This window comes from Genypterus blacodes, unplaced genomic scaffold (genome assembly GCF_046128005.1).
Source record: "Genypterus blacodes isolate CSIRO-AG114 ecotype Tasmania unplaced genomic scaffold, CSIRO-AGI_Gbla_v1 ptg000233l_1, whole genome shotgun sequence".
NCBI classification, from domain to species: Eukaryota; Metazoa; Chordata; class Actinopteri; order Ophidiiformes; family Ophidiidae; genus Genypterus; species Genypterus blacodes.
The window spans coordinates 40714-63328 of NW_027467031.1; the positions used below are offsets into that span (position 1 = coordinate 40714).

At 46.4% G+C, this 22615-nt stretch overlaps 1 protein-coding gene across 2 annotated transcripts; it reads left to right on the forward strand.

The window, feature by feature from the left end:
- The first annotated feature begins 1229 nt into the window (after window positions 1-1229).
- ptchd4 (patched domain containing 4) lies at window positions 1230-18559 on the forward strand. 2 transcript variants are annotated; one of them, XM_076170915.1, is made up of 3 exons: window positions 1230-1829; window positions 7245-7740; window positions 16866-18559. In XM_076170915.1, the coding sequence occupies exons 1-3, from the start codon at window positions 1230-1232 to the stop codon at window positions 18545-18547; spliced, it is 2778 nt and encodes a 925-aa protein (XP_076027030.1). In that variant the 3' UTR covers window positions 18548-18559. The 2 variants fall into 2 exon arrangements, with proteins under 2 accessions (XP_076027030.1, XP_076027031.1); XM_076170916.1 differs by having other exon boundaries at window positions 1230-1655.
- Window positions 18560-22615: the final 4056 nt, after the last annotated feature.

Consider the following 22615-nt stretch of genomic DNA (forward strand, 5'->3'; position numbering starts at 1 on the left):
TGCGTCCCACCGGGATGCTGCCATTGTTCTTTTGCTCCTCTCCCATTCAGTCAATAGACGGAAGAATGACGTTAAAGTGAGCCTCCGCTTAAAACAACCACAGTTCATTAGCAGAACTTGCCATTGGTGTTTGGAGGTGCATGCATGCGTTTCTGTATGCGTGTGTGTGTGTGTGAGTGTGTGTGTACCCTTGGGATAGAGGCAGCCCCCCTAACAGGCCCATTTTGATCAATCGATCGGAGGAACAAAATAGGGATGTCTGGCCTGCACTGCCCCATGCTGTGTCTGTGTGTATTCCACGCCGCCTGTCATGCGTTGCCGTGTAATCCACTCAGCTTCATGCGTTGCTAAGGTGGGTTTCCCCGTTCATGAAGCCCTCTGACTCATCAGTGGAAGTGCTTCACCTGCAATATTGCCTGTTGCCTACACTGCTCCTTAAATAACCAGGCATCAAGGTTTCAGCCCCCAACACACACACACACACACACACACACACACACACACACACACACACACACACACACCTCCTCTTCATCCTCCTCCCCCAAACCCCGCCACATGGTTACAGTTAAGTGTATGAATCAGGCGCCGCCGTGAGAGCTGGAAGAGGCACACACACACACACACACACACACACACACACACACACACACACACACACACACACACACACACATGCTCTTCACACCGCCGCGGCTCGTCGCTGCAACTGCAGCCGGTGCAGCGGAGAAGAGTCACGGCTTCTCTTCTTCTTCTCCTCCTCCCTCTTCTTCTTCTTCTTCTTCTTCTTGCCTCCTCATCACATAGATGCGAGATGGCTTGAGAACGGATTCCGAACCGGATCGGCTGATCGCCCAATGAACATCTGACCGTCTGGCTCTCTCTCTCTCTCTCTGTCTCTCTCTCTCCCCCTCTCTCTCCCCCCCTCTCTCCCTCTCTCTCTCTCGCTCGCTCTCTCTCTCTGCGAGTGAATGTATGCGAGTGTGTGTATGTGTGTGAGTCCGTCCGTCTTTGCCGCGAATTGCTGCAGTGCTGTTTTTTTCTCCCAGGTGTTGTGGTGTGTGTGCGTGTGTGAGTGAATGAGTGAGTGTGTGTGTGTACGTGTGTGTGTGTGTGTGTGTGAGTGTGAGTGTGTGTGTGAGTGTGTGTGTGTGTATGGCGCTGGTGTTGTAGCCGGGTGTAATTCTCTTACGATTTGGACTAAACCGGGGATCGGAGTCTGATGTCACATGTGCTTCATCGGAGGAGACGGAGCATCTGCAAGCTGGATTTTGTGGAGGATGCTGCGGCAAGTGATCCACAGAGGGCTCAAGGCTTCGTTTTACTGGCTGGGCTTATTCGTTAGCAGACACCCCGTTTTCTTCCTCACCGTCCCCGCGGTGCTCACCATCATTTTCGGATCTACCGTGCTGAGCCGATTCAAGCCGGAGACGGACCTGGAGGTTCTGGTCGCGCCGACTCACAGCCTCGCCAAGATCGAGCGGAGTCTCGCCAACAGCCTGTTTCCCGTCGACCAGTCCAAGCACAAGCTGTACTCGGATCTGCACACGCCGGGCAGATACGGCCGGCTCATCCTGCTCGCCAAGTCCGGGGGGAACATCCTGGAGCTGGCCGACCAGGTCCTGCGGGTCCACAAGCAGGTGCTGGAGCTGCACGTCAACTACAAGGGATTCAACTACACCTTCTCGCACCTCTGCGTCTTGAGCCACCGGGACAAGCGGTGCGAGTTGGATGATATCATCACCATCTTCGAGGACATCCGACAGGCTGTGCTCTCCAACAGCACTTTCCACAAGGTGCCCGTGAGCTACCCGAACACGACACTAAAGGTGAGAGGAGCTCCTTTATTGCAGCAGCACTGCAGTTTCTGCCTCCATCATGACACACACACACACACACACACACACACACACACACACACACACACACACACACACACACACACACACACACACACACACACAACCCCGCTGCTTCCTCTTAACCGGAGCAGCGGTGACAGTGCGGCGGCAGTAAGCATGTGAAGCTGCCGTCATTTCTTGAATGAACGCAGTGGGTGCTTGTGTCCGCTCAGTGTGAAGGGGAGAGCTGCAGTTTGCCACATATACAGGGAAGGAACACGCCGCTTCAGAACGCAGACAAGCCGGCTTTGCAGCTTTCCACCCTCCCCTGGTTGGTGCAAGTACATTGATTGGCTGCATATGTGGACCCCTGTCACATACACACACACACGCACGCACACGCACGCACGCACACGTACACACACGCGCGCACGCACACAGAGAGGGATATCCTCTGCTTTTACTCTGATGCAGTGTCTCCCCCCTTGCATGCTCTTGGCTGAACATACAGCATGGCTCTGCTGTCTGTCTGTCTGTCTGTCTGCCTGTCTGTCTGTCTGTCTGTCTGTCTGTCTGTCTGTCTGTCTGTCTGTCTGCATACAAGGCAACAATCCCTTCCTTTTCTCTGCAATGATCCGGTCAGCAGCCACATCAGTCACACCTCACCTTGTAAATGCTTCCAGCAGCAGTTACACACAGCAAGCCGTGGGCCACCTGAATGGACCAGAACACCTGTGCACAACTGCACCCAGGCACAGGCTCACACATACACACACGCACACACACACACACACACACAGATACACACTCCTTAGATGGAGTGTGATTCAGTTTACACAGTTGCCTGAAAGCGCGTGAGGCGTTTTTCAGGCTGAAAATCTGTCGCATGCAGGCAGGATTTGCATGCGTTTGGGCTCAAAATGGTCCGAGGAGTTTGGCTTTTAGTACTTTGTAACACAAATTGAGTGTTATTGTCCTCACCAAACAATGCAAGCGCAATATTCAGAGCTAATTGAGTTATTTGCATTTTATTGTGAAAGGGATTGCTCAGTTTTCTGATCACTATCTATCGTGTGGCCTTCAGGAGCTCCACTGAACATGTTGGAAACAATAGAAAGCTGCACTGCATTCAGGTCCCAAACACACCAGTGTCACTTAAACAAGCATCTTATACATAATGAGGCATGTGTCGCCACCCACCGAGCTCAAACACACACACGCTGATAGCATGCATACACACACCAGCACACACTTTCAATCTAACACACACAGAGTCTCCGGCATGGCGGGTTTGTAACTTCCAGTGGGAGCTGCCAAAGCAGAGTAAGGAACCCGCGTTCTGAGTGGAGTAGCGAGGTCGTTCATCATCCTGCTGCAAAGAGTTTGGGTCTTAATTTTAAGGTTAGAGGATACACAGTGAATACTTCTGATAACAAGTACAACAAAAGGGATTGACTGAATTTGGTGTTGTTCTGAAGGCGTAAGCAGTGCCGGTCTCTCCTTAAAAGTGCTTTACTCCAGATTAAAGAGCACTTAAACTGTAAATACATTAGATAAAAAAGATGATGCAATCTGTAGCCTGCCTCCACATAATCAGTTTGTCCTACACAAGACTTTGAAAATACACACAAGTGCCTTCACATAAGAGGAATGAGGCACCTACACTCGTTTGGGTTACATTACATTACATTGCGATCATTTGGCAGACGCTTCTATCCAAAGCGACTTACATTACATTACCACCCTTCGCAGAGGGGGGAGCAATTGAGGGTTCTGTGCCTTGCTCAGGGGCGCCTCAGCAGGGGCTTGAACCGGCAACCCTCCGGTTCCCAAGTGGAAGCTCTACCCACTGAGCCACTGCCTCCCACGATAGTCACATGATTTGCTCTATTCCTCAATTCAAGTTCATAGTTAATTGTGATCTGGCCCTTTGTCTCTTTCTTTGCCCGACTTCTTATTCCATTGCCGCGCCGTTGTGACAACTGGGGCTTTATCCCGTTGCTTGTTAAACAGAGGTAGTTAGCGTTCTAGTCCCGCTTTCTGCTCAGCTATTCCTGAACTTTGGGTCGGTTCCCGGGAGGAAGTACAGACGTGCTTTGTTATGCTCTCCCTCGCAGCGTTTGTGTTTTGTTATTTCGTCTCCCTGCTCTCTGGCTCTAACAACTGGTTTACAGAAACAGAAGAGAGACCAAAACAAGAGGAGAAACCAAGGGCGTATATGGGGGTGATGTAAAGATTAACAACCAATATGTATAGTTGTGTGCCGATGATGTAATGATCTACTTTGCTGTGGTCTCTGCTTGACTTTCTGGGTTTGTGGCTTCACCCTGCATTCACACGACCAGCAATCACATCATTTCCCTAATTAGATCCTGATGATTTCCAGTTGTACTGCCATAAGTTGTTATGGCAACAGACCGGACATATGGCCACGCTGGTAGTGATTATGTGCTGATGGCCAATATGGCTTCAATTTTTGATTTGTTCCTTAGCTGGCAGTGGAGACGAAGCACAGACTAATTTGTTGTGGGTCAAATTAGTTGTGACCTTCATGTGTGATTCTAAAGCTAATGTTTTTACTCCATATGGTCTTTATGGAGGTTTTTGTGGCGCCTATATCACAGTTTGCCAGTCAAATTTTGATCCATGCGGCAGTCAGTTTGAGATCCTGCAAAACAAAGCATCGATTCGGGACAATGAGTTACATTTTAAGGTTACCATGGTGAGATAATGTTTTGGATAATGCAATTAAATCACTGTTCTTTGGATAATGACTTTAAAAATGAATACGAGGAAGACAAAATCCTAATTTATCATCTCAAGATTACAATATCATTAGTGGCACTTATGAGGAAACAAGATAATGAGATAATTTGATTTGTGATCTGCAGATTAGAGGTCTTTAAAATGGGTTACCAGGGGCGACTCGGAGCTTCCGGAGCTCAAAAGCTCAGCTGGTCAAAGTGAATCTACATTAGCCGACTTACTGCGTTACCTTTATTCTAACGCCTAATTATATTGTGTTTGACAAGATCACGCTTCCTGTCACATACATGAGAGGACGGCGGGATGGAGCGCTGGGCTGAATTGAGTTATTGGGTAGTTTGGGTTGCATGCTTACGTGGCAATGTCAGGCTAAGGTCAGCGTTGGTTTTACACCCGCCTATTCTCTTTAATAAATCATAAAACTGGAGGGGGCCGTAGGGGGAAGCGGCGAGGCGTGAGGGAAAACAGCTGATGTGCAGAAGCGGCTTAGTGGCAGTTTAAATGCTGCGCACGAACGGATGTGATTGGAGGACGAGGCGGACCAGAGGCTCGCTGGTGGATCGTAAATGTATGCAGATGAATGACAAGTGTGCGTTGTTGTGATAGCACTCTGGTGATGTGTGTGTTACGTGACGGTAAAACATGGAATTGTGAACAAAATGCTGCATTTATTTCCATATAAAGCTATAAGTGATGAGAGCACATACCCCTGCCAAGGCTGAACAAGCTGAGGGAAATATACAACTGTAATAAATGACGTTTTATCTCCGTCTATAAAATCTGTTCATAGCATTTTGAGTCATCCTACATGCGGACAAATCAACAAAGCAGAGAGAGCAGAAAGCTTCACCTCATCCTCCAAGAATCTGAATTAGCCCCCAGTTCAGGAATTCATCTCAGCAGAAAGAGAAAATTGATAAATGGTTGGCTTGTAAGGTCGCTAAGGTCTAAAATGTTGAGCCGTTTCACAATGGATAAATCAAAACTGGCAACCCGTGATGGATGGAAGATCAGCCACCCAGAGGTGCTTTTCACTCTCTTATATACAGCACATATGGAGGTGGATTTCACATTGTAAACTTTTCTATTTCTAAGGTTTCCCGCTTTTCCAGTCACAGATGTTGAAATACTAAACTGGGAACGCAAGAAAACGGTTAAACTGAGCGATTTTCCTATTTAATTGAGTTGTAAATAGGTGAAATCACTCTCTCCCCCTCTGCTTCACCTCCGCCTTTTCCCAGGCAGCACCCAAGGTGTCACTTGGCACCTTTTCATGTTTCACTCCGGCTCTCAGCAATATCACACTCCGCCGTCGTCAAACGTCAAACCCGCACACACTCTCTCGCGCACCCTCTCACACACACAGACGAACGTTATTTCCCTCCGTCGTTGTGTTTTTCTACTGCTGACAACGTTCCAAAATAGAAACGAGCAGATGCACCGGTGACGGCTGAGCTGCGTGGCTGTTTAATAGGCGATACATGACGCAAACACACTCGTAAAAAGGTCCGTAACACAATAAGGCTTAACTGCAACCGGGCTCTGAATGAAAGCAGACATTGTTGAAGTCGCAACAAAAACAAAATCATGAAGAAGGTCGAATTGCAATGTTGTCATTCTTCCATTTTGCAGATTAATGGCACCAGTGAAGCATTTATTGTGCCAATATTTGAATATAGCGTGCACTGAAAGGCTACGTGAGGGAATACATCTCCAGGGTTATTGGATTTGTCATTTCATTGAGGATGTGCATTCAGACACGCTGGCGGTAATGTTTGTCTTGGTGGTGATTTTGATAAGCGTCGGTTCATGAGGGAGATATTAAAGCTGAATAGAGGGAATAGCAGCTGTGCTCAGGTCGGTGTCTTAGCTCGTGACTCGCTGTTACTGCTTCAATCGTCCCCTGGCTTCAAACGTGCTTCAATCTGACTGCAGGTAATGACAAATTATGGAATTAAAGCTGCAGAATAGACTGAAATCCTCATTCCATCTGATTAGGAAGGTATAAACAGACGTAAATTCCTTTTAACAACATTTACCTGAAAGGGAATCGCTATCTTTATTCTCAATCTTGTCTCGTGTTCTCACATGGGCGACTCCACCCACTCCACATGCTTACAGGCGGCTGGGTGAAGGTCAAGGTCAAGGGGTTGAAAGACTTGGAGCTACCAGAGCGCAGAGCCAAAACTCTCTCTGCATCATTCCTTTGATCACATCCTAAGTTTGCAGCGTGACAGTGAAAGTTTTCAGCTTTATTATGTGAGAGTTTTCCCAAGAATAACCACATATTTTCTCACTTTGGTCTTGTTTGCTTGCAGACTGCTGTTACCCACTTATGTTGTCCCAGGGTGCTGCACTAAACTGTTTTCCGCTCTGCACAATATTGCCTTATTACATTATGTCCACACTCTTGTCACTGCAGTGTCTTGCATGTACTGTAAAATCTTTTATTCATTTAAGCTTCATTTTGCCGCTGGGCTCAGATGTAAACAAAGCCTAAAACCGCTCTTGCACTGCTCTCTGTCGGCTCAAAAGTTCATGCATGACTCAGACTGGGCCACACGTGTGCATCGGGTCAGTCCAGTGTTGCACCGTCATCCATCACGGCTAATCTCTCCTCCCTCCAAACCCCCGCAGGATGGCCGCCTGTCCTTCATCGGCCACCAGCTGGGCGGCGTGTCCTTCTCGCCCAACAGCCGCGACCAGCAGGTCAAGTTTGCCCGAGCCGTCCAGATCACATACTACCTCCGCAACCACGGGCCTGTGGTGCAGGACGTCATCGCCGAACGCTGGGAGAATGAGTTCTGCGCCCTGGTCAGTCGGCTGTCCACGGCCGAGGCGCCGCACGGCCCCGACCAGCTCCACGTGCAGTCCCTCACCTCCTTCAGCCTGTGGCGGGACTTCCACCAGACGGGCGTCCTGGCCAAGGGGGAGGTGCTGGTCAGCTTGGTGCTCGTGCTCCTGGCGGCCACCATATCCAGCTCCATGCGGGACTGCCTGAGGGGGAAGCCGTTCCTCGGCCTGCTGGGCGTGCTCACCATCTGCATCGCCAACGTGACAGCCGCCGGGATCTTCTTCATATCGGACGGGAAGTTCAACTCCACGCTGCTGGGGATTCCCTTCTTTGCCATGGGTGAGTGGGGAGAATGGAGGAGGAAGTGTGTGTTGTGCAGTGTGTTGTGCAGTGTGTGTGTGTTCATAACTCCTGGATGGTTATTATTGGAATTGTGATGGGCTTTTCCTTGGAGGGGGTGGAAGCAGTTCATTATAGACGGTGTAACAAAATTGGTTTTGCGACACTGTGTGTTTGTGTGTGTGTGTGTGTGTGTGTGTGTTCCTGCTTTCAATTGTTGTTGCTCCCTTGACAAAGTTTATTCATTATCTTGTCCACCTTATGGACTTTATTGTAAAACCACAGCTATGTTTATTTATTGAATATACTGAGTGTTTACAGTTACGTATAGTTTTTGCTATTATGTTAATGAACTGAGGAGTAGGAAGAAGAGGCAGTTATTCATTTCACATGATTAAAGTGGTTACATTAAGACATTACATTAAGCTGAGTAAAGGCTGGGTTTTTTTTTTTGCTGGTTTCTTGAATGAGTGACTCATCACTTTCAGCCTCCAAAAAGCTGAGGCAGCACATTTGGCCGGGCGGTTTGATCATCCTATAACTTCAGTAAGTAGTAGGAGATGAATTGGATGAGATCAAACTGGGAGCCACATCAGCTCGCATGGAGCCAAAGCGGAAAGCGAAAGGAAGCGATTGGCCCGATAAATCTGCCAATCTGAAATCAATGAGTGGGCCACCAGTCAGTGATTTGCCTTTAGTGTAAACCTTTCTTTCTGATTTGTTTGATCAGATTCCCCCTCGGTGCTTTGGTTACAGGCTGACTGACATAATTCAAAGTTTTAAGTAAGACTAGGAAATAGGAAGCCAGATCAGCTCCTCGTGACCTAGAGGCAGCGAAGGGAGGAGGAGGTGCGGAGGGAGGGAGAGGAGGGCGGCGAGGGAGGGAGGGAGGGAAGGAGGAATGAAGAATGAAAGTCAAGGTGATTAAGAGTGAGGAGGAGAAAGAAGTGTGTGATGTAAAGGGTGGAAAGAGGAGAAGGCGAAAGGAGAGGCGGGGATCAGAAAGATAGGAAGAGGTAGAATGGAGGAAGAGGGAAAGAGAGAGAGAGAGAGAGAGAGAGAGAGAGGGGGCAAAAAGAGATGGCGAGGACTTGATTGAGTCTGTAATTCCATGTGACAGGACCTCAGACAGAGCAGATGTCCACCGTCCTCTCGGGAGGTCTTGACTGAGACGCAGCCCCGTCACTATATCAACGCCACATCAGGCCGGGGGGACCCGCCACTGAAACCAATACACAAGACCCCGATCTGTGACGGCACTGTGGCGCCCCCTATTGAGACCTTACTGCCCTCTCGCTTCATCCAATCATAATTACAGCGTTTCTCCTCTGAGATTCATCGGCCAAATTATACCTTTTTTTTGTTTTACTGTACAAACATTTACAGTGAGATAAAGGTTCATCTTAACTTACATACAGTACATCATCCTTATGTACCACCAAAGCTGAATTTTAGATCTGTAAATGTGTGTGTGTGTGTGTGTGTGTGTAGCCTTCCATCAATCAGGGCCTTTATAGACAAGCCTCTGAATGAAAGCCACTTCTTTAGCACAGTGACGTGATGTGACAGCCAAACTGGCACGTTGCCTCGCTGGACTCTGGAGAGCATCGACCCGCCCCCACCCCCCCCTTAAAGAACCCAAACTGAAATCAAACTGTCAGACGTACAGTAACTGCCGAGTGTGTGTGAAGCGTGTGTCGTGAGAGCTCGGCAGGATGTCTCCCGCCTCCGAGCTGAAGCTGAGATGTGAACTTGTGTCCCGGTTTTATCTGTTTCATCAAATCCGCCCTCTTATTATTCCCTCTGAGCAACTCGGCTAATGGCGCCTCTCGTCTTGGAGTCGCGCTCGAGGAAGACGAGAGGCGGCGGGCAGGTTCGGCCACGTGTCGACGGACCTCTGTTTTAACACCGAGCGCCCCCGTCTCCCTGTCTCCCTCTCCCCTGCGTCCGTCGGCGGTGTCATCTGCCAGCCAGAGCCAATTACAGCTGAGCCGAGCTTGTCGGTTCTCTTCTTCTCTCCACGGAGTCGCGATGGCTGTTAGAAGTGTAAAAACAGGCGGAGAGAGAGAAAGAGAGAAAGAGAGGAAGAAAGGAACTCATGAAATATACAGTACACGCTCTGACATCAAGTCTGTCTTCCTGTCCCTCCGTCCCAGCTTGAACCCTCCGACATCCTCAAACGAGCTCGGCGTCGTGACCTCCGCCATCCCTCTGTAGTATTCAGGTCACGCCGCGTGTGCAACGGGCCGGCGCCTCGCTGAGCAGAACCACATTTTACTGGCGCTGAGAACATAAATCCAGAACATAAAATGGATACCTTGCATGAACTCATCTGCAGTGTGTGTGTGTGAGTGTGTGAATGTGTGGAACCTGTCGGCGGGGAGGGAAAATCAAAAAGAGAAATGACATTTTTTCACTCATGTGCTGTGACGGTGCTTGAGGTTTTACTGCAGAAGGCTCCTGTAGGTCACGCTGTACATTTAAAGGTCAATGTCACAGGCAAAGACTCCAATATTGGTTCCGGGAGGGTTTGATGATGGGGGGATTTGAAGAGAGACAGATGGAAAGAAGATGGTTGATCAGTTCCACAGAGGCTGGACTGATGCTTCATGTTCCAGGTCGTTAGTCGAGTCAGGGTTTCAAGCCTCAACAGCGGAGGATATTTGTAAATGTTCATATGAGTGACTGATGGCTGCGGTGAACAACAGGACGTGACTGTAAATCTACTTACAGGAATAGAGAAGAGGCGTGTTGTCAATGATAATCAAAAGTGATCAACCATCTGTCGGCTATTGAAGCTTCTCTCCATCAAACCCTGAGGTCGTCTGCGCTTGACGCTGTGATTTACAAGCTCTCCGTAGCCTCGTCCGTCTAGGATCTCGACGTTTCCTTAGGCCGCTTTTCGCTTTCTTTCATTTTCTACCCGGCGAGGGAGAAGACAGATCGCGTCACTCGACATTCGCCTCCAGCCACGCGGCCTGCTGACGGCTGAAATGCCTTGTGGGAACTCCTGCCTTGGCTCCCTAAGCAGGGGCCGGAAGACTGATGATCGATCTATGGATGTTATTGCCCCCGAGCGGCACAGGGGGGGACGGCGACGGCGGCGGCGGCGTGACAGCGGCGGAGTCGTTATTAAAGACTGCAGGGAGGAGTCATAAAGCCGGTCTATATCAATTCATACACGTGTGTGAGCGTGCGGCCCCAGATGGAGAAGATGCAGAGTTCTCCCTGCTGAACAAAGAGGCAAAGCTTCAATAAACATGTTTCCCATCTAACAGAGGAAAGCTATTCTCTCCTCTGCAGCTGTTTTGATCAAATCCCACTGTAGCTTACATAAGAAGAGGACATGGAAATTGCGAAATAAGGATATTAAATGGCCTCAGAGGGAAATGTCAATGTCACACAAAGCTTTGATGCCCATTTTTGACAGCTGTTGAAATAAAAAAATAACAATAACAATAATAACTATAACAATTTCATTTCAACTCATTATTATTTTACTTTAGTTATAAATGCTGCTTTCAGTTTTTAGTTTATCTTAAGTCATCCAGGCCCGTGATGCATTCAGGCTCTTTCAGTGAGAAAGAAAGAATACGATGAAGTATACTGGGACCTTGAATCGCTGTTGGTTATGTAACTCACTGTCTCATCCTATACTGTCGCACCAAGCCTGACACACACACACACACTCTCAGCACGCCGTGTTAGCTGACTGTGAGCACACACACCGCTGTTTGCACGTGGTCTCTGTGTTCCTCACAGGTTTGAACTTTGGTTGCACTCGGAGAGGAAAAGTCACATTTTTAATCAGAGCACGCAGCACAGTCACTGCTCCTCCGTGTTCCCATGGTGATCTGGCCTGTAGGTAAACCCAGGAGGGCACTTTATGTTCCAGGGAGAGACGTTTAGTTCTGCTACCTCAGAGCACAACCTTCCTATAGGTGCAGCATTAAGGGTCATAATATCAATCTTGAACTTCAACTAGAAACTCAACTGCTGAATGAAATCCGTCTGGTCCCAGTCACGTCACACACACTTGTTATCATGTATGAGTGAATACTTTTCCTACAACAAAACAGAACTCTTGTTGGATTGTTCTCTCCCAAGGTTCAGGGGTTTTCACGTCACTCGTCTTCCTAACTTCTTCTGTATCTTAAACACGAATTCCCTGCGGATGCCATCAGCGGCGGCACGGCGTCTCCTGCTCAGGTGAAGCAGAGACGTAACAGATGATCTGCTTCACCGGCTCGTTTGTCAGCACCGCCGCGTCACAGCCCAGTCGTTTGTATTCCCGGCTGACACCAGTTGACCCTGTCATGCTTCGTGCGTGTGTGTGCGGTAATTGTGTGTCCCTCTGTGTGTCTATCAGCTACACAAATACACACATGCAGTACATACCTACATTATGTCACAATGAGAGTCACATGACTTACAGGGCTTTAACTAAACATACACTTCCACTTCTTCATGGAGGAAAGATTGAGCCGTATCAGTTCATCACCTACACATTTGGATCTAGGCCATAGTGTAATAATATATGGCTTAAATATGAGCTATTGATTTAGCAGCGTGCAGGAAAGTCCAATCGGAATCCCAATCAACAGCTGGAGGTTTTCTCGCCGAGCTTCTTAGTACAGCGTCTCCATGCGGAACGTATTACACAGCATTAATCGGGCAGCTGTATAATTTTCCATCGCTGTAGGTGTGTATGTGTGTGTGTGTGTGTGTGTGTGTGTGTGTGTGTGTGTGTGTGTGTGTGTGTGTGTTTGTTTGTGTAGAGGGGATTTCAGGGCACCGTTGCATCATTTTTCAGTTTGATATAGAGATGCCATGTATTGTATGTATTTTGTAATGAAGAGAAATGTTTGGCATTGAACTTTAACTACAATTAATTATGGTTTCCATGCATGCTAAGGTCCTGGAAAAGCCATTAAAACAGTTTAGTTCTGGCTGCCATGCAAATAACCCAGTGAGTATTTTTTAATATGAGTAAATAAATAAACAAGGTCTATGTTGTTCTCTCCTATATTTCACCTTTTACGCAGTTTTGGCCTTTGTAAAGGTGAAGCGTTGGGTTATTGAGTGGGACGAGAGCCACTTTGAGGGCTGTGAATGGATGAGCAGGTGGGCCGGGGGCTAATCCATTTTTAATTGGCCGTTCAGCAGGAAGTGGGGTCTTGACTCAACAGATTCGCTTTTACCTCATGCTAAATATAGCATCAAAGAGTAGTGAGGTGCTGCATTTTTAATGAGACGCAGAAAAAGGGCAAGCTTTTTTTTTTTTTGTCCCCTGCGACTTTTAACCGTTTCCTTTCTGCTTTGACAGAAAGTTTATAACAGAAATTTTATTCCAGACACATTTTTGATGGATATAGGTTTCCCCCCCGACAATGATGCAACATTAAGAGCTCCATTAATCCAGTAAAAGGAGCAACACTGCGTACAGGGAAACAATATTTGGCTTGTTCATAATTATACGACATTGGCTTATTGCCCGCATCCCTCATTGATTTAAAATGGGCACTGAAAAGGAAAAGTGATGATTAAATATTTAAAGGCACCACAATTTGTTTCAAGTTTGCATTCGTGTCCATTAAATTCAGTTCGGTATTCATTTTTTACTATTTTTTGGATGAATAATTTTCGACTCCAGCCTCTCTAGTAAATTTAAACTTAACTTAATTTATAAATTTTAACATAGTAAAAATACATTAAAGTAAAATGATTAATAATTGAAAAAAATTGAAATTGATTCAATTAAAAAATAAAAATCTCAGCGATAAACTAATAGAAGGGAGTGAAAGCGCAGTAATGAAGATGTATCTACATTACCAAAGGCCACAGGAAAGGAGAGCTTTAATTAAGCATTTAAGATTTATTTGTGAACCATTGAGAAAACAGTGCGACCCTGCACAGGAGTGATGAATCACTGTTGCCCATATTTCTTGGAAACGATGTTGTTACCATGACAAACTGGCAAAACAACAGACGGAGGCGTCAGAAAAGATGCCTGTATCATAAATTTCCAAAAAAAGGCCAAAATGAAAATCCTCCATCAAGTTTGTTTGAGTTTCCTTACAGACAAAGAGGAAACAGTTTGTTTTTGTTAATCGCAACTAAAAAGCAGCTAAATCTGCATGCACACACACTTGTATGTGGAGAGTGTGTTTCTGGGCTCTCTTGCTCGCCCCTGATCATCTGTCTTATTCATTCATGGCGTTACACTCTGTCATCTCCACCTGTGTGACAAACCGCCATGCTTGAGCTCGTGTGAATGGAGGAGGAATCCATGGTTGGCAGGGGCGACAGATGAGCTCAGTCGCCGCCCGATGGATGTGTTTTTTTCCGGAGTGTCGCGTCGTTGCCAAGGAAGTTTTAGAGCAGTAATTTTTTTTATGGTGCCTGGCGGGGGGAGAAGGAGGAGGAGGGCGTCCATTTGTGGAGCTGATGTAGAGACCCCCTGCCACACAAACACACACACACCTACAGGACAACCGGTGACAAACTGCCGTCTTAAAACCCATTCAGGCTTGTACCTGCGTGCTGGAGAGGCCGAAGATACAAAACGCCTCCCTGCCTCTTCCTCCCTCTGCTTGCAAGCTGCAGCTTCTCATCTTTCTCTCGCCTCCTGATGCTTCCCTGCATTGAGATGCTGTGATACGGCGGCTTTGTGCTTCGTGAGATAAGCAGAGGAGGTGGTGTGGGTGTAGGCCAGTTTATTTATGCTATCAGGAAAAAGGAAGAATGTGTGTGTGTTTCTGCGGTTGGCTAAAGTGTACTAAAGTGCTGTTACCTCAAATCTCCTCCTGTCCTCCTCCTCTTCACCTCCTCCTCCTTTGTCACCCTGTTAAAGCTTTATTTACATAGGATAACTTGTTTTTTTGGGTACAATTGTGCACAACTTGTCTAACATCCTCCTAAATCTGCACATAAGCAAGACTTCATCAGATGTTTGCTTTCTTCTGTGTTCAGTCGTAACACGTCACTCGCTGGAGCGTGTGTGCCTCGAGTTTGACAGGAGTGTGAGTACACATCACCCCAGAGAGTGTGTGTGTGTGTGTGTGTGTGGCTGTCTCATCTGTTCTGATTTGAATTCTGTTACATTCTCGCATCTATGCTAGAGGCAGAGGGACACCGAGACGTGTTTACCATAATAAAACCTGTCCAGGTTTGTCACAGAGTGTTAATTTCCGTAAAGCAGCGATAAAACATTAAGATCTGTCCCCTTTTTATAATATTTTAATTTCATTTCAGCTGCATTAAGCAAAAGGAAACGTCTCTCCTCAACCTCCAAATCGGCTCATTTACATTTCTCAAGTGGCTTCTTTAACAACTTCCATTTTTCTCCCCCGGTGATAAATAATTAAAAGTGAGGAAGGTGTTATTGGCTCTCTGTGTTATGGAGGCAACAGGAGCGGTGTGGGGCTGCATGAAAAGAATGTAATACTCCTCAACATCATCAATTCTCATTATTTGATTCGTCTCATTAAGCCAGAAGAGAAAAGTAAATAAGCAGGTTACACTTTACAACAAACTTTATAATTGGTTTAATACAATTAGCAAAAATGTAACATTTCAGTAAAAAAACCCTGTAATATCAGAGTTTGTAGGCATGGAGTTGATTTTTCAGTGACCTTTCCATATTTTAAGTCATTTTGATATGGTAAAATATGCTTCTTATAAAGGTTTAAAGGTATAACAGTGAATTCATCATAATATCACATAGTTTTGAATGCTCAGCAGTATATTTATTGTATTTCCCTGCCTGATATGTCCTCTGCTTTTATTGCATTACATTAATTAATTGCATTATTTACATTGCTGCAGTGTTGCAATGATGATATAATGTTACACAATAAATGAAATACTTGTAGTTAAACACTACAAACACAAGATTACTCATGCATGCTACTTTTACAAGTACTACCTTAACAGATTCCTCCTCGGGCCCGATGATGTCATCTGCCTGCAACCGCCAGCAATCAATCACTGTGATTAATCCCGGTGCTTTTCCAATCACGTCCGGAGCGTGATGCAATACTAAACGTCCTGTTTGGTAACTGGTGAAGGGAAACACCGTGCAGATGCTTCTCATGTGAACAAAAACAAAAACAGGGGCGTGAATTTCCTTCCTTCCTTCCAAAGCGGCTGACACTAACTAATTGACTCACAGCACAGCTTAATAAAACTAAAAGCAGGAAGGAGACGTCTGCCCGACTCATTACGCCGGCCTAATCCTTTATAGTTAATTAACTTTCTTTCTCTGTGTCAAACAAGGAGAAATTTATAATGCTGTCAGCAAAAGGGGGTCCGGGGGGCGGGTAGCTCTGAAAGGAATGCTTATGAAGCACGGAAACATACGGACGCACTGAAATATTTACGTGGACGTTAGATTTATTCTCTGTTTCCTTCACCCTTCCTCCTCACGAAATATGGCTGCAGTTAACAAATGAACTGTGCGTGTGTGTGTGTGTGTGTGTGTGTGTGTGTGTGTGTGTGTGTGTGTGTGTGTGTGTGTGTGTGTGTGTGTGTGTCATGGTGTGGGAGAGTTTGGGCTATGGAGTCTTTGAATTCTTTGTATTTTTTGCTCCAGAATCCTCAAAAAAAGACATATTTTGTGTTGTGGACGTTCTTCCTCAGTCAACATCTGCTATCAGACATGCATTCATAATTGAAAACATTAGTCGGAGGGTGAAGATAATCATTAAATGCAGAGTGCACAGTAAACTATGTCAGCGTTGTGTTGCTGACGGGAGGAATTCTGTCTCATTTTCTTTGTGGGTCAACCCTTAAACCTCTCAGATGTGTCTCACGCACGCCGTCTCAGAAACTGGGTCGGTGTTAATTAACGCGGTGAGACAGTGAAGTTGGATTTGCAGCTATCCTGGCGGTACAAAGCGTGGAGCCCAAATGTTCCTGAAATACAGCCCAGGAGTTCAGTCGTGTCACAAAGTAGGGCACTGAATCAACTCTCTCTCCCAAAATACTCTGGAAAATGGACGACTTTGCCTCCGATGAGTGATGATATTGCGACCTTGTCACTTTTGATGAACGCCGTGCTGTAACATATCGACGAAAGCCTCGCTGAGCTCTCACTCTTTCTCTCTGTCTGTCTCTTCTTCCAGGTCATGGAACCAAAGGTGTGTTTGAGCTGCTGGCGGGCTGGAGGAGAACGAGGGAGAACCTCCCCTTCAAGGAGCGCGTGGCCGACGCCTTCGCCGACGTCATGGTCTGCTACACCATGACCAGCTCGCTCTACATCATCACCTTCGGGATGGGAGCGAGTCCTTTCACCAACATCGAGTCGGTAAAGATCTTCTGCCAGAGCATGTGCGTCGCCATCTTGGTCAACTACTTCTACGTGTTCTCTTTCTACGGCTCCTGCCTGGTGTTTGCCGGTCAGTTGGAGCAGAACCGCTACCACAGCGTTTTTTGTTGTAAAATCCCTTCGGTGGAGTATCTGGACCGCCAGCCCACCTGGTTTAAGACCATGATGAGCGACGGCCACGACCTGTCCACGCACCACGACAGCGTCCCGTACCAGAACCACTTCATCCAGCAGTTCCTGCGCGAACACTACACAGAGTGGATTACCAACACCTACGTCAAACCCTTTGTGGTCATTCTGTATCTCATCTACGCCTCTTTCTCATTCATGGGATGTTTACAAATCAGTGACGGATCAAACATTGTGAATCTGCTGGCCAGTAACTCTCCCAGTGTTTCTTACGCTCTGACGCAGCAGAAATACTTCAGCAACTACAGCCCGGTGATTGGCTTTTACATTTACGAGCCCATCGAGTACTGGAATTCCACGGTGCAGGAGCATCTGAAGACTCTGAGTCACGGGTTCAACAAGATCTCCTGGATGGATAACTTTTTCCACTACCTGCGGGTGGTGAACGTGAGCGCGTCCACCAAGGGCGATTTTATCTCCATCCTCAAGGGTTCCTTCCTGCACAGCCCGGAGTACCAGCACTTCACCGAGGACATCATCTTCACCAAGAACCGCGAGACTGATGAGTATGACATTATTGCCTCACGAATGTATTTGGTGGCGAGGACCACTGAGAAGAAGCGGGAGGAGGTGGTGGAGCTTCTGGAAAAGTTGCGTCCGTTGATGCTGATCAACAGCATCAAATTCATTGCCTTCAACCCCACCTTTGTGTTCATGGACCGCTACAGCTCCTCTGTCGTCTCACCCATCCTGACCTCAGGCTTTAGCGTGCTCACTATCCTCATCCTCACTTTCTTCCTAGTCATCAATCCCTTAGGGAACTTCTGGCTCATCCTGACAGTTACGTCTGTGGAGCTGGGCGTCTTGGGTCTGATGACGCTCTGGAACGTTGGCATGGACAGCATCTCAATCCTGTGCCTTATTTATACTCTCAACTTCGCCATGGATCACTGTGTACCACACCTGTACACTTTTGTGCTCGCCAATGAGCACACGAGGACGCAGTGCATCAAGTTGGCGCTGGAGGAGCACGGGGCGGCCATCTTGCAGAACACATCGTGCTTTGTGATCGGGATCATGCCCCTGGTGTTTGTGCCTTCCAATCTGACCTACACACTGTTCAAGTGTTCCCTCCTGACAGCGGGCTGCACCGTGCTGCACTGCTTCGTCATCCTGCCCGTCTTCCTCACCTTCTTCCCGCCGTCGAAAAAGAGACACAAGAAAAAGAAACGGGCAAAGCGGAAAGAGCGGGAGAGGGAGCGGGAGCGGGAACGGGAGAGAGAACGGGAAAGGGAGGAGATAGAGTGCATTGAAATCAGGGAGAATCCTGATCATGTGACAAACGTCTGAGTGGTTTTCAAATGTCGGGTATCGGTGGTGATGTGTCAGTTATCGGCGGGGTGGAGGCCTGTTCAATGGCGAGGAACCTCTCAAGACTCAGGGGTGTCAGAGGTGTCCATGGACCTCAGAAGCTCCCAACCAACCGCAGCATAGCTGACCAGAGCGGAGAGTAGCTCCACCGCTCAGTCTGTCCGTCCGTCAGGCTGGATAGTGTTTCTCATTTGCACAAACTCTAACATGTTTGTGTTTCTACAGCTCTTTCCCAACTATTTGGTACATGACAACACCATACTATAGCTCACTCAATCTATAAGTAGACTTTATAGTCCATAGAAATACTAGCAATCACTTCTTCATCTCCCGCAGCCTTTTCTCTCCGGAGGAGTGGCGAGCGTAGACGTCTGTGGAGCTCAGCACTCACAAGCAAGGTAGTGAAACCAGTTAGTGCGAATATATCAAACTGTACAAATTAAAATTGTGCCGAAGACGGCTGTGCACGCACCCTTCTTCCTCGCAATGTGTTCATCGCAAAAAATCTCAATGTAACCCCCAAAATGTTGAGGCAGAGAGACACTGTGGACGGAAAGCACACTGCATGCTTTTGTGTAACATCGGAAAATAGCTGAGCAGCTGATGTGGGCATATGGTAAACACTGTTTCCATTATCAAGATGTTATCTTGCACAATGCAACCTGTGAATACAACTGTGGAGGTTTTTATGAGCTACAGGCCAATGTTTCTGCTTTATTTTGTGGAATTCGCGCATGGCGTCTGGCAAATGGAGCTGCGATTGAGCCACAGCGTAGAAAGTCGAGAAACCAGAAATGACTGTTAACAGTTTGACTTTAGTAAATCTATACTGCTTTTGCCACCAGACCAGCAATACCAAGAGCAGACACTAATATGTGACGGATCAAAATGGGAAGTTCTGAGATCGTTTGCAAATCGTGTTCAAGCGTGTAAAGGATGTTATTGCCTAGTGGGATCATTGTAAGAGCTCCAGCGCCACCTGTAGGCCTGGAGCTGCTTTTATCCCTGTAGTACCGGAGTATAGTTTGCCTACCACTTAAAGTAACATTCCAACAACAAATCCGCCCCTCCACTATAAAACCCTGTGTCTCCAACTTTCAGTCTTAGACGTCCAAAATGGCTCCCTCGTCCCCGTCCTCCGGGGCCTGATACAAATCTCTTGTCGCTGTTCCAAAACAAACACACTCAAGGTCAGCAGCCTCAACAGATAGCAATCGTGCGCTGACCTCTGGGCGGGCGGATCTCAGCTGGCGGCGTGCGATAGCCGGGGCCCCCAATACAGCATGAGATGCGGCTGATTGCGAAACGAGTCAATATCATGGCAGAGGACGGACTCGCTTGTTTAACGGGGCTGCGTGACATTGAGGGGACGCTGCTGTCGCCCGTGTATCTGCTCGCTGACGTTATGGCTCTCATACCAGGTGGACGGAGCTAATTAGACAGGCGGGGGAGCGGGGGAGGGTGAGACATGTGTGCATACAGAACCAAATGTCAGTGAGGGGAATGTGTGGGGATATATAGTGTTGTGTTTGTGGCAGCGTAGGAGAAAGATCACAGATTATCAAACACACACAGCTTGTGTTAAACATCATTTCTATCTGTAGAGACTAAAGTGAGAGAAGCGTTTCCCCCCTTGTTGCTCCTCAAAATGGGTTCAAAAATCTCGTAAGTAATTGATTGATTGAAAGTAATCCCAAGTGTTACGTGTCACTGATTACAGCCGTATAGATTTCATGGAGCAGAGACCCCCACCCACACACACACACACACACACAAACATACACACACACTTCGGTGCGAGGAGCGTTGGACAAGCTGCAGTGAGCGTCACATTATGTAAAAGCCATGTCATGTATGTACAGCAAGAAGAAGGCATGAAACTTTAGGAAAAACGGGAAAGAAATACAAAAACAATTGACTTCCCTTGAAATGGACTGTGTTTGCATGGCACTGTATTGTATGTATGCATGTTTTTTGATTTAGTTTTGTATGAAGGTCTGCGTATTTCCTTTGATTTTGCCACGCTGTAGTGACTTACGTTTGTTGTTTCGATGCATATTCTGTAACATCATGCAAAAGAACCGAGAAATGAGTCACACCTGTTCCAAAACAAAAGCCAGATGACGTCTGAAGTGTAAAATAACTGTACATTACTCTTTTCTATATTTTTTAAGAAAAAAATATAATATAGAAAGATTTTTTTAATGACACGATTTTCTTAAAAAAAAATGCAATTAAAATGGAAAAAAAGTTGAACACAGTAGGCCAGTAATAAACAGTGGAATGTTACCAGTATACTAGATCTTATTCCTTGCACACTGCAGTGTCTATGTTTGTTGATGATCACATGTTTTATATGGGAACACCGTTGAACCATTTGCTTGTGTGTCTTCATCATCGCCATCTGGAAATCTACATCACAGGGACGCAGCGATCGCTTCACACTTTCAAAACAATAAAAAAACAGGTGTTGGGGCTTTGTATTGATTGGGTTTAACCAGAATATTGATGGAAATCTGTAAATAAATGCAGTGGAAGACGTTTTACAGTATGTTGAGGTAGAACAAGCTTAGCGGGGCAGATATGATGTGACGCTGTACTGAAACATGCCGCCACATGTAATACACGCTTTAAGTTAAGTTAAGTCTTATCAACGGGATCCTTGACAACCTGTGATATCTGATAGTCAATGCAACATTTGTTTTAAAGAAGATATTTGTGTTTTAAGAGGTTAATTAGTATAATTAATTAGTTAAACGTATCTGCAAGGGGTTAAAGAGTTACTTATTTATTTATTATTACGATTTCTATCAAGACATTGAAAGACCAGGACTCATTTCTTGTCTTTCATGAGAACAAACACATATTAAAGATCGATCAGGCCCAAACTACTACAGAACGCTCACACAGGCACAATGATATATTCTATAAATCATTTAATATAACTTTCAGCCATCTACACAGTATTTTTCTCCTCTAAAATAACAACGAGCAGTGCGGTAGTCTCTCAAAAACACGTTGTTTAATATCAGACCTGCTTGACTACACGCCCCTGCTACACGCTGTACTGAAGACCACTTAACTGAAGTCTGTGCCATACTGTGACATTACAGCTGTGATGAGCGGGCTTCAAACACGCCAGGGTTCAAACTGGATACCAGCTTAGGTTGCCTCACAATTTTTAATGTTGAAAAAATAAAGAAACATGCACTGAAATATATCACAGATGACAAATACGGTAATTAGTGAAGGTCAGGGAGAGTTGTGGAAGAATCCTGCGACCAAGCACCAGCATGACTTTAGCTCGTACCAACCGACAGGGGGGAGGGGGGAACACAAAACTCCCACAACACACAGCCAGGCAATAACATTATGCAATCACCACTTCTCTTGTTGAATAATCTACATGGCAAATCTGTTTCAATAACAGCCTCAGTGGACAAATTACTGTTTTATTGTAAGTCATCCGTCTCTCACGTCAACCAACCCAGCTGCAGAATAGGCTCACACACACACACACACACACACACACACCCCTCCTTCTCCCATTCCTCAAATCTGTGGCTTAATGGCACCCAGTTCACATTTATCATAAAGTTCCAACATTGCACAGAGGGAAAAAGGCTGAAATGGAATCCATCCATCTATCTATCTATCTATCTATCTATGTGTTGGTGTTGGGTTGGCAGTAAGGATCATGTACTATAATGTAGTGCTAAACCTCTTTGTTTCTTTATCTATACTGTATATCTCTATGTACTATATCCTGTATATGTACATGTTTGGAGGAGTCTACTTGCTTTGATTTTGCCAAAGCCTGAGCCGTATAGATTGTGTCTTAAAGGTGTATACCACTCAATTCACACAGGTAGATACGGTCGTGTCTGAGTGTGTGATACGCTGTTGCTAGTGTGTGTGTTGTAGGTGAGTGGAGGGTCTCTGTTGATGTTTGGTAAGAAGAAGAAGCCACACTGTGCAGTTTAGGCTTCTTAGTGCTGCTCATCCATCCTTAATGCCTTTCAGCTCACAACAAAGACTCAGTGCAGG

Coding starts and splice junctions, on each gene's coding strand:
- ptchd4 (XM_076170915.1), top strand. CDS start 1,230: ATGTGCTTCATCGGAGGAGACGGAGCATCTGCAAGCTGGATTTTGTGG. Junction 1,830..7,244: donor ACCCGAACACGACACTAAAG/GTGAGAGGAGCT, acceptor AAACCCCCGCAG/GATGGCCGCCTGTCCTTCAT. Junction 7,741..16,865: donor GATTCCCTTCTTTGCCATGG/GTGAGTGGGGAG, acceptor CTCTTCTTCCAG/GTCATGGAACCAAAGGTGTG.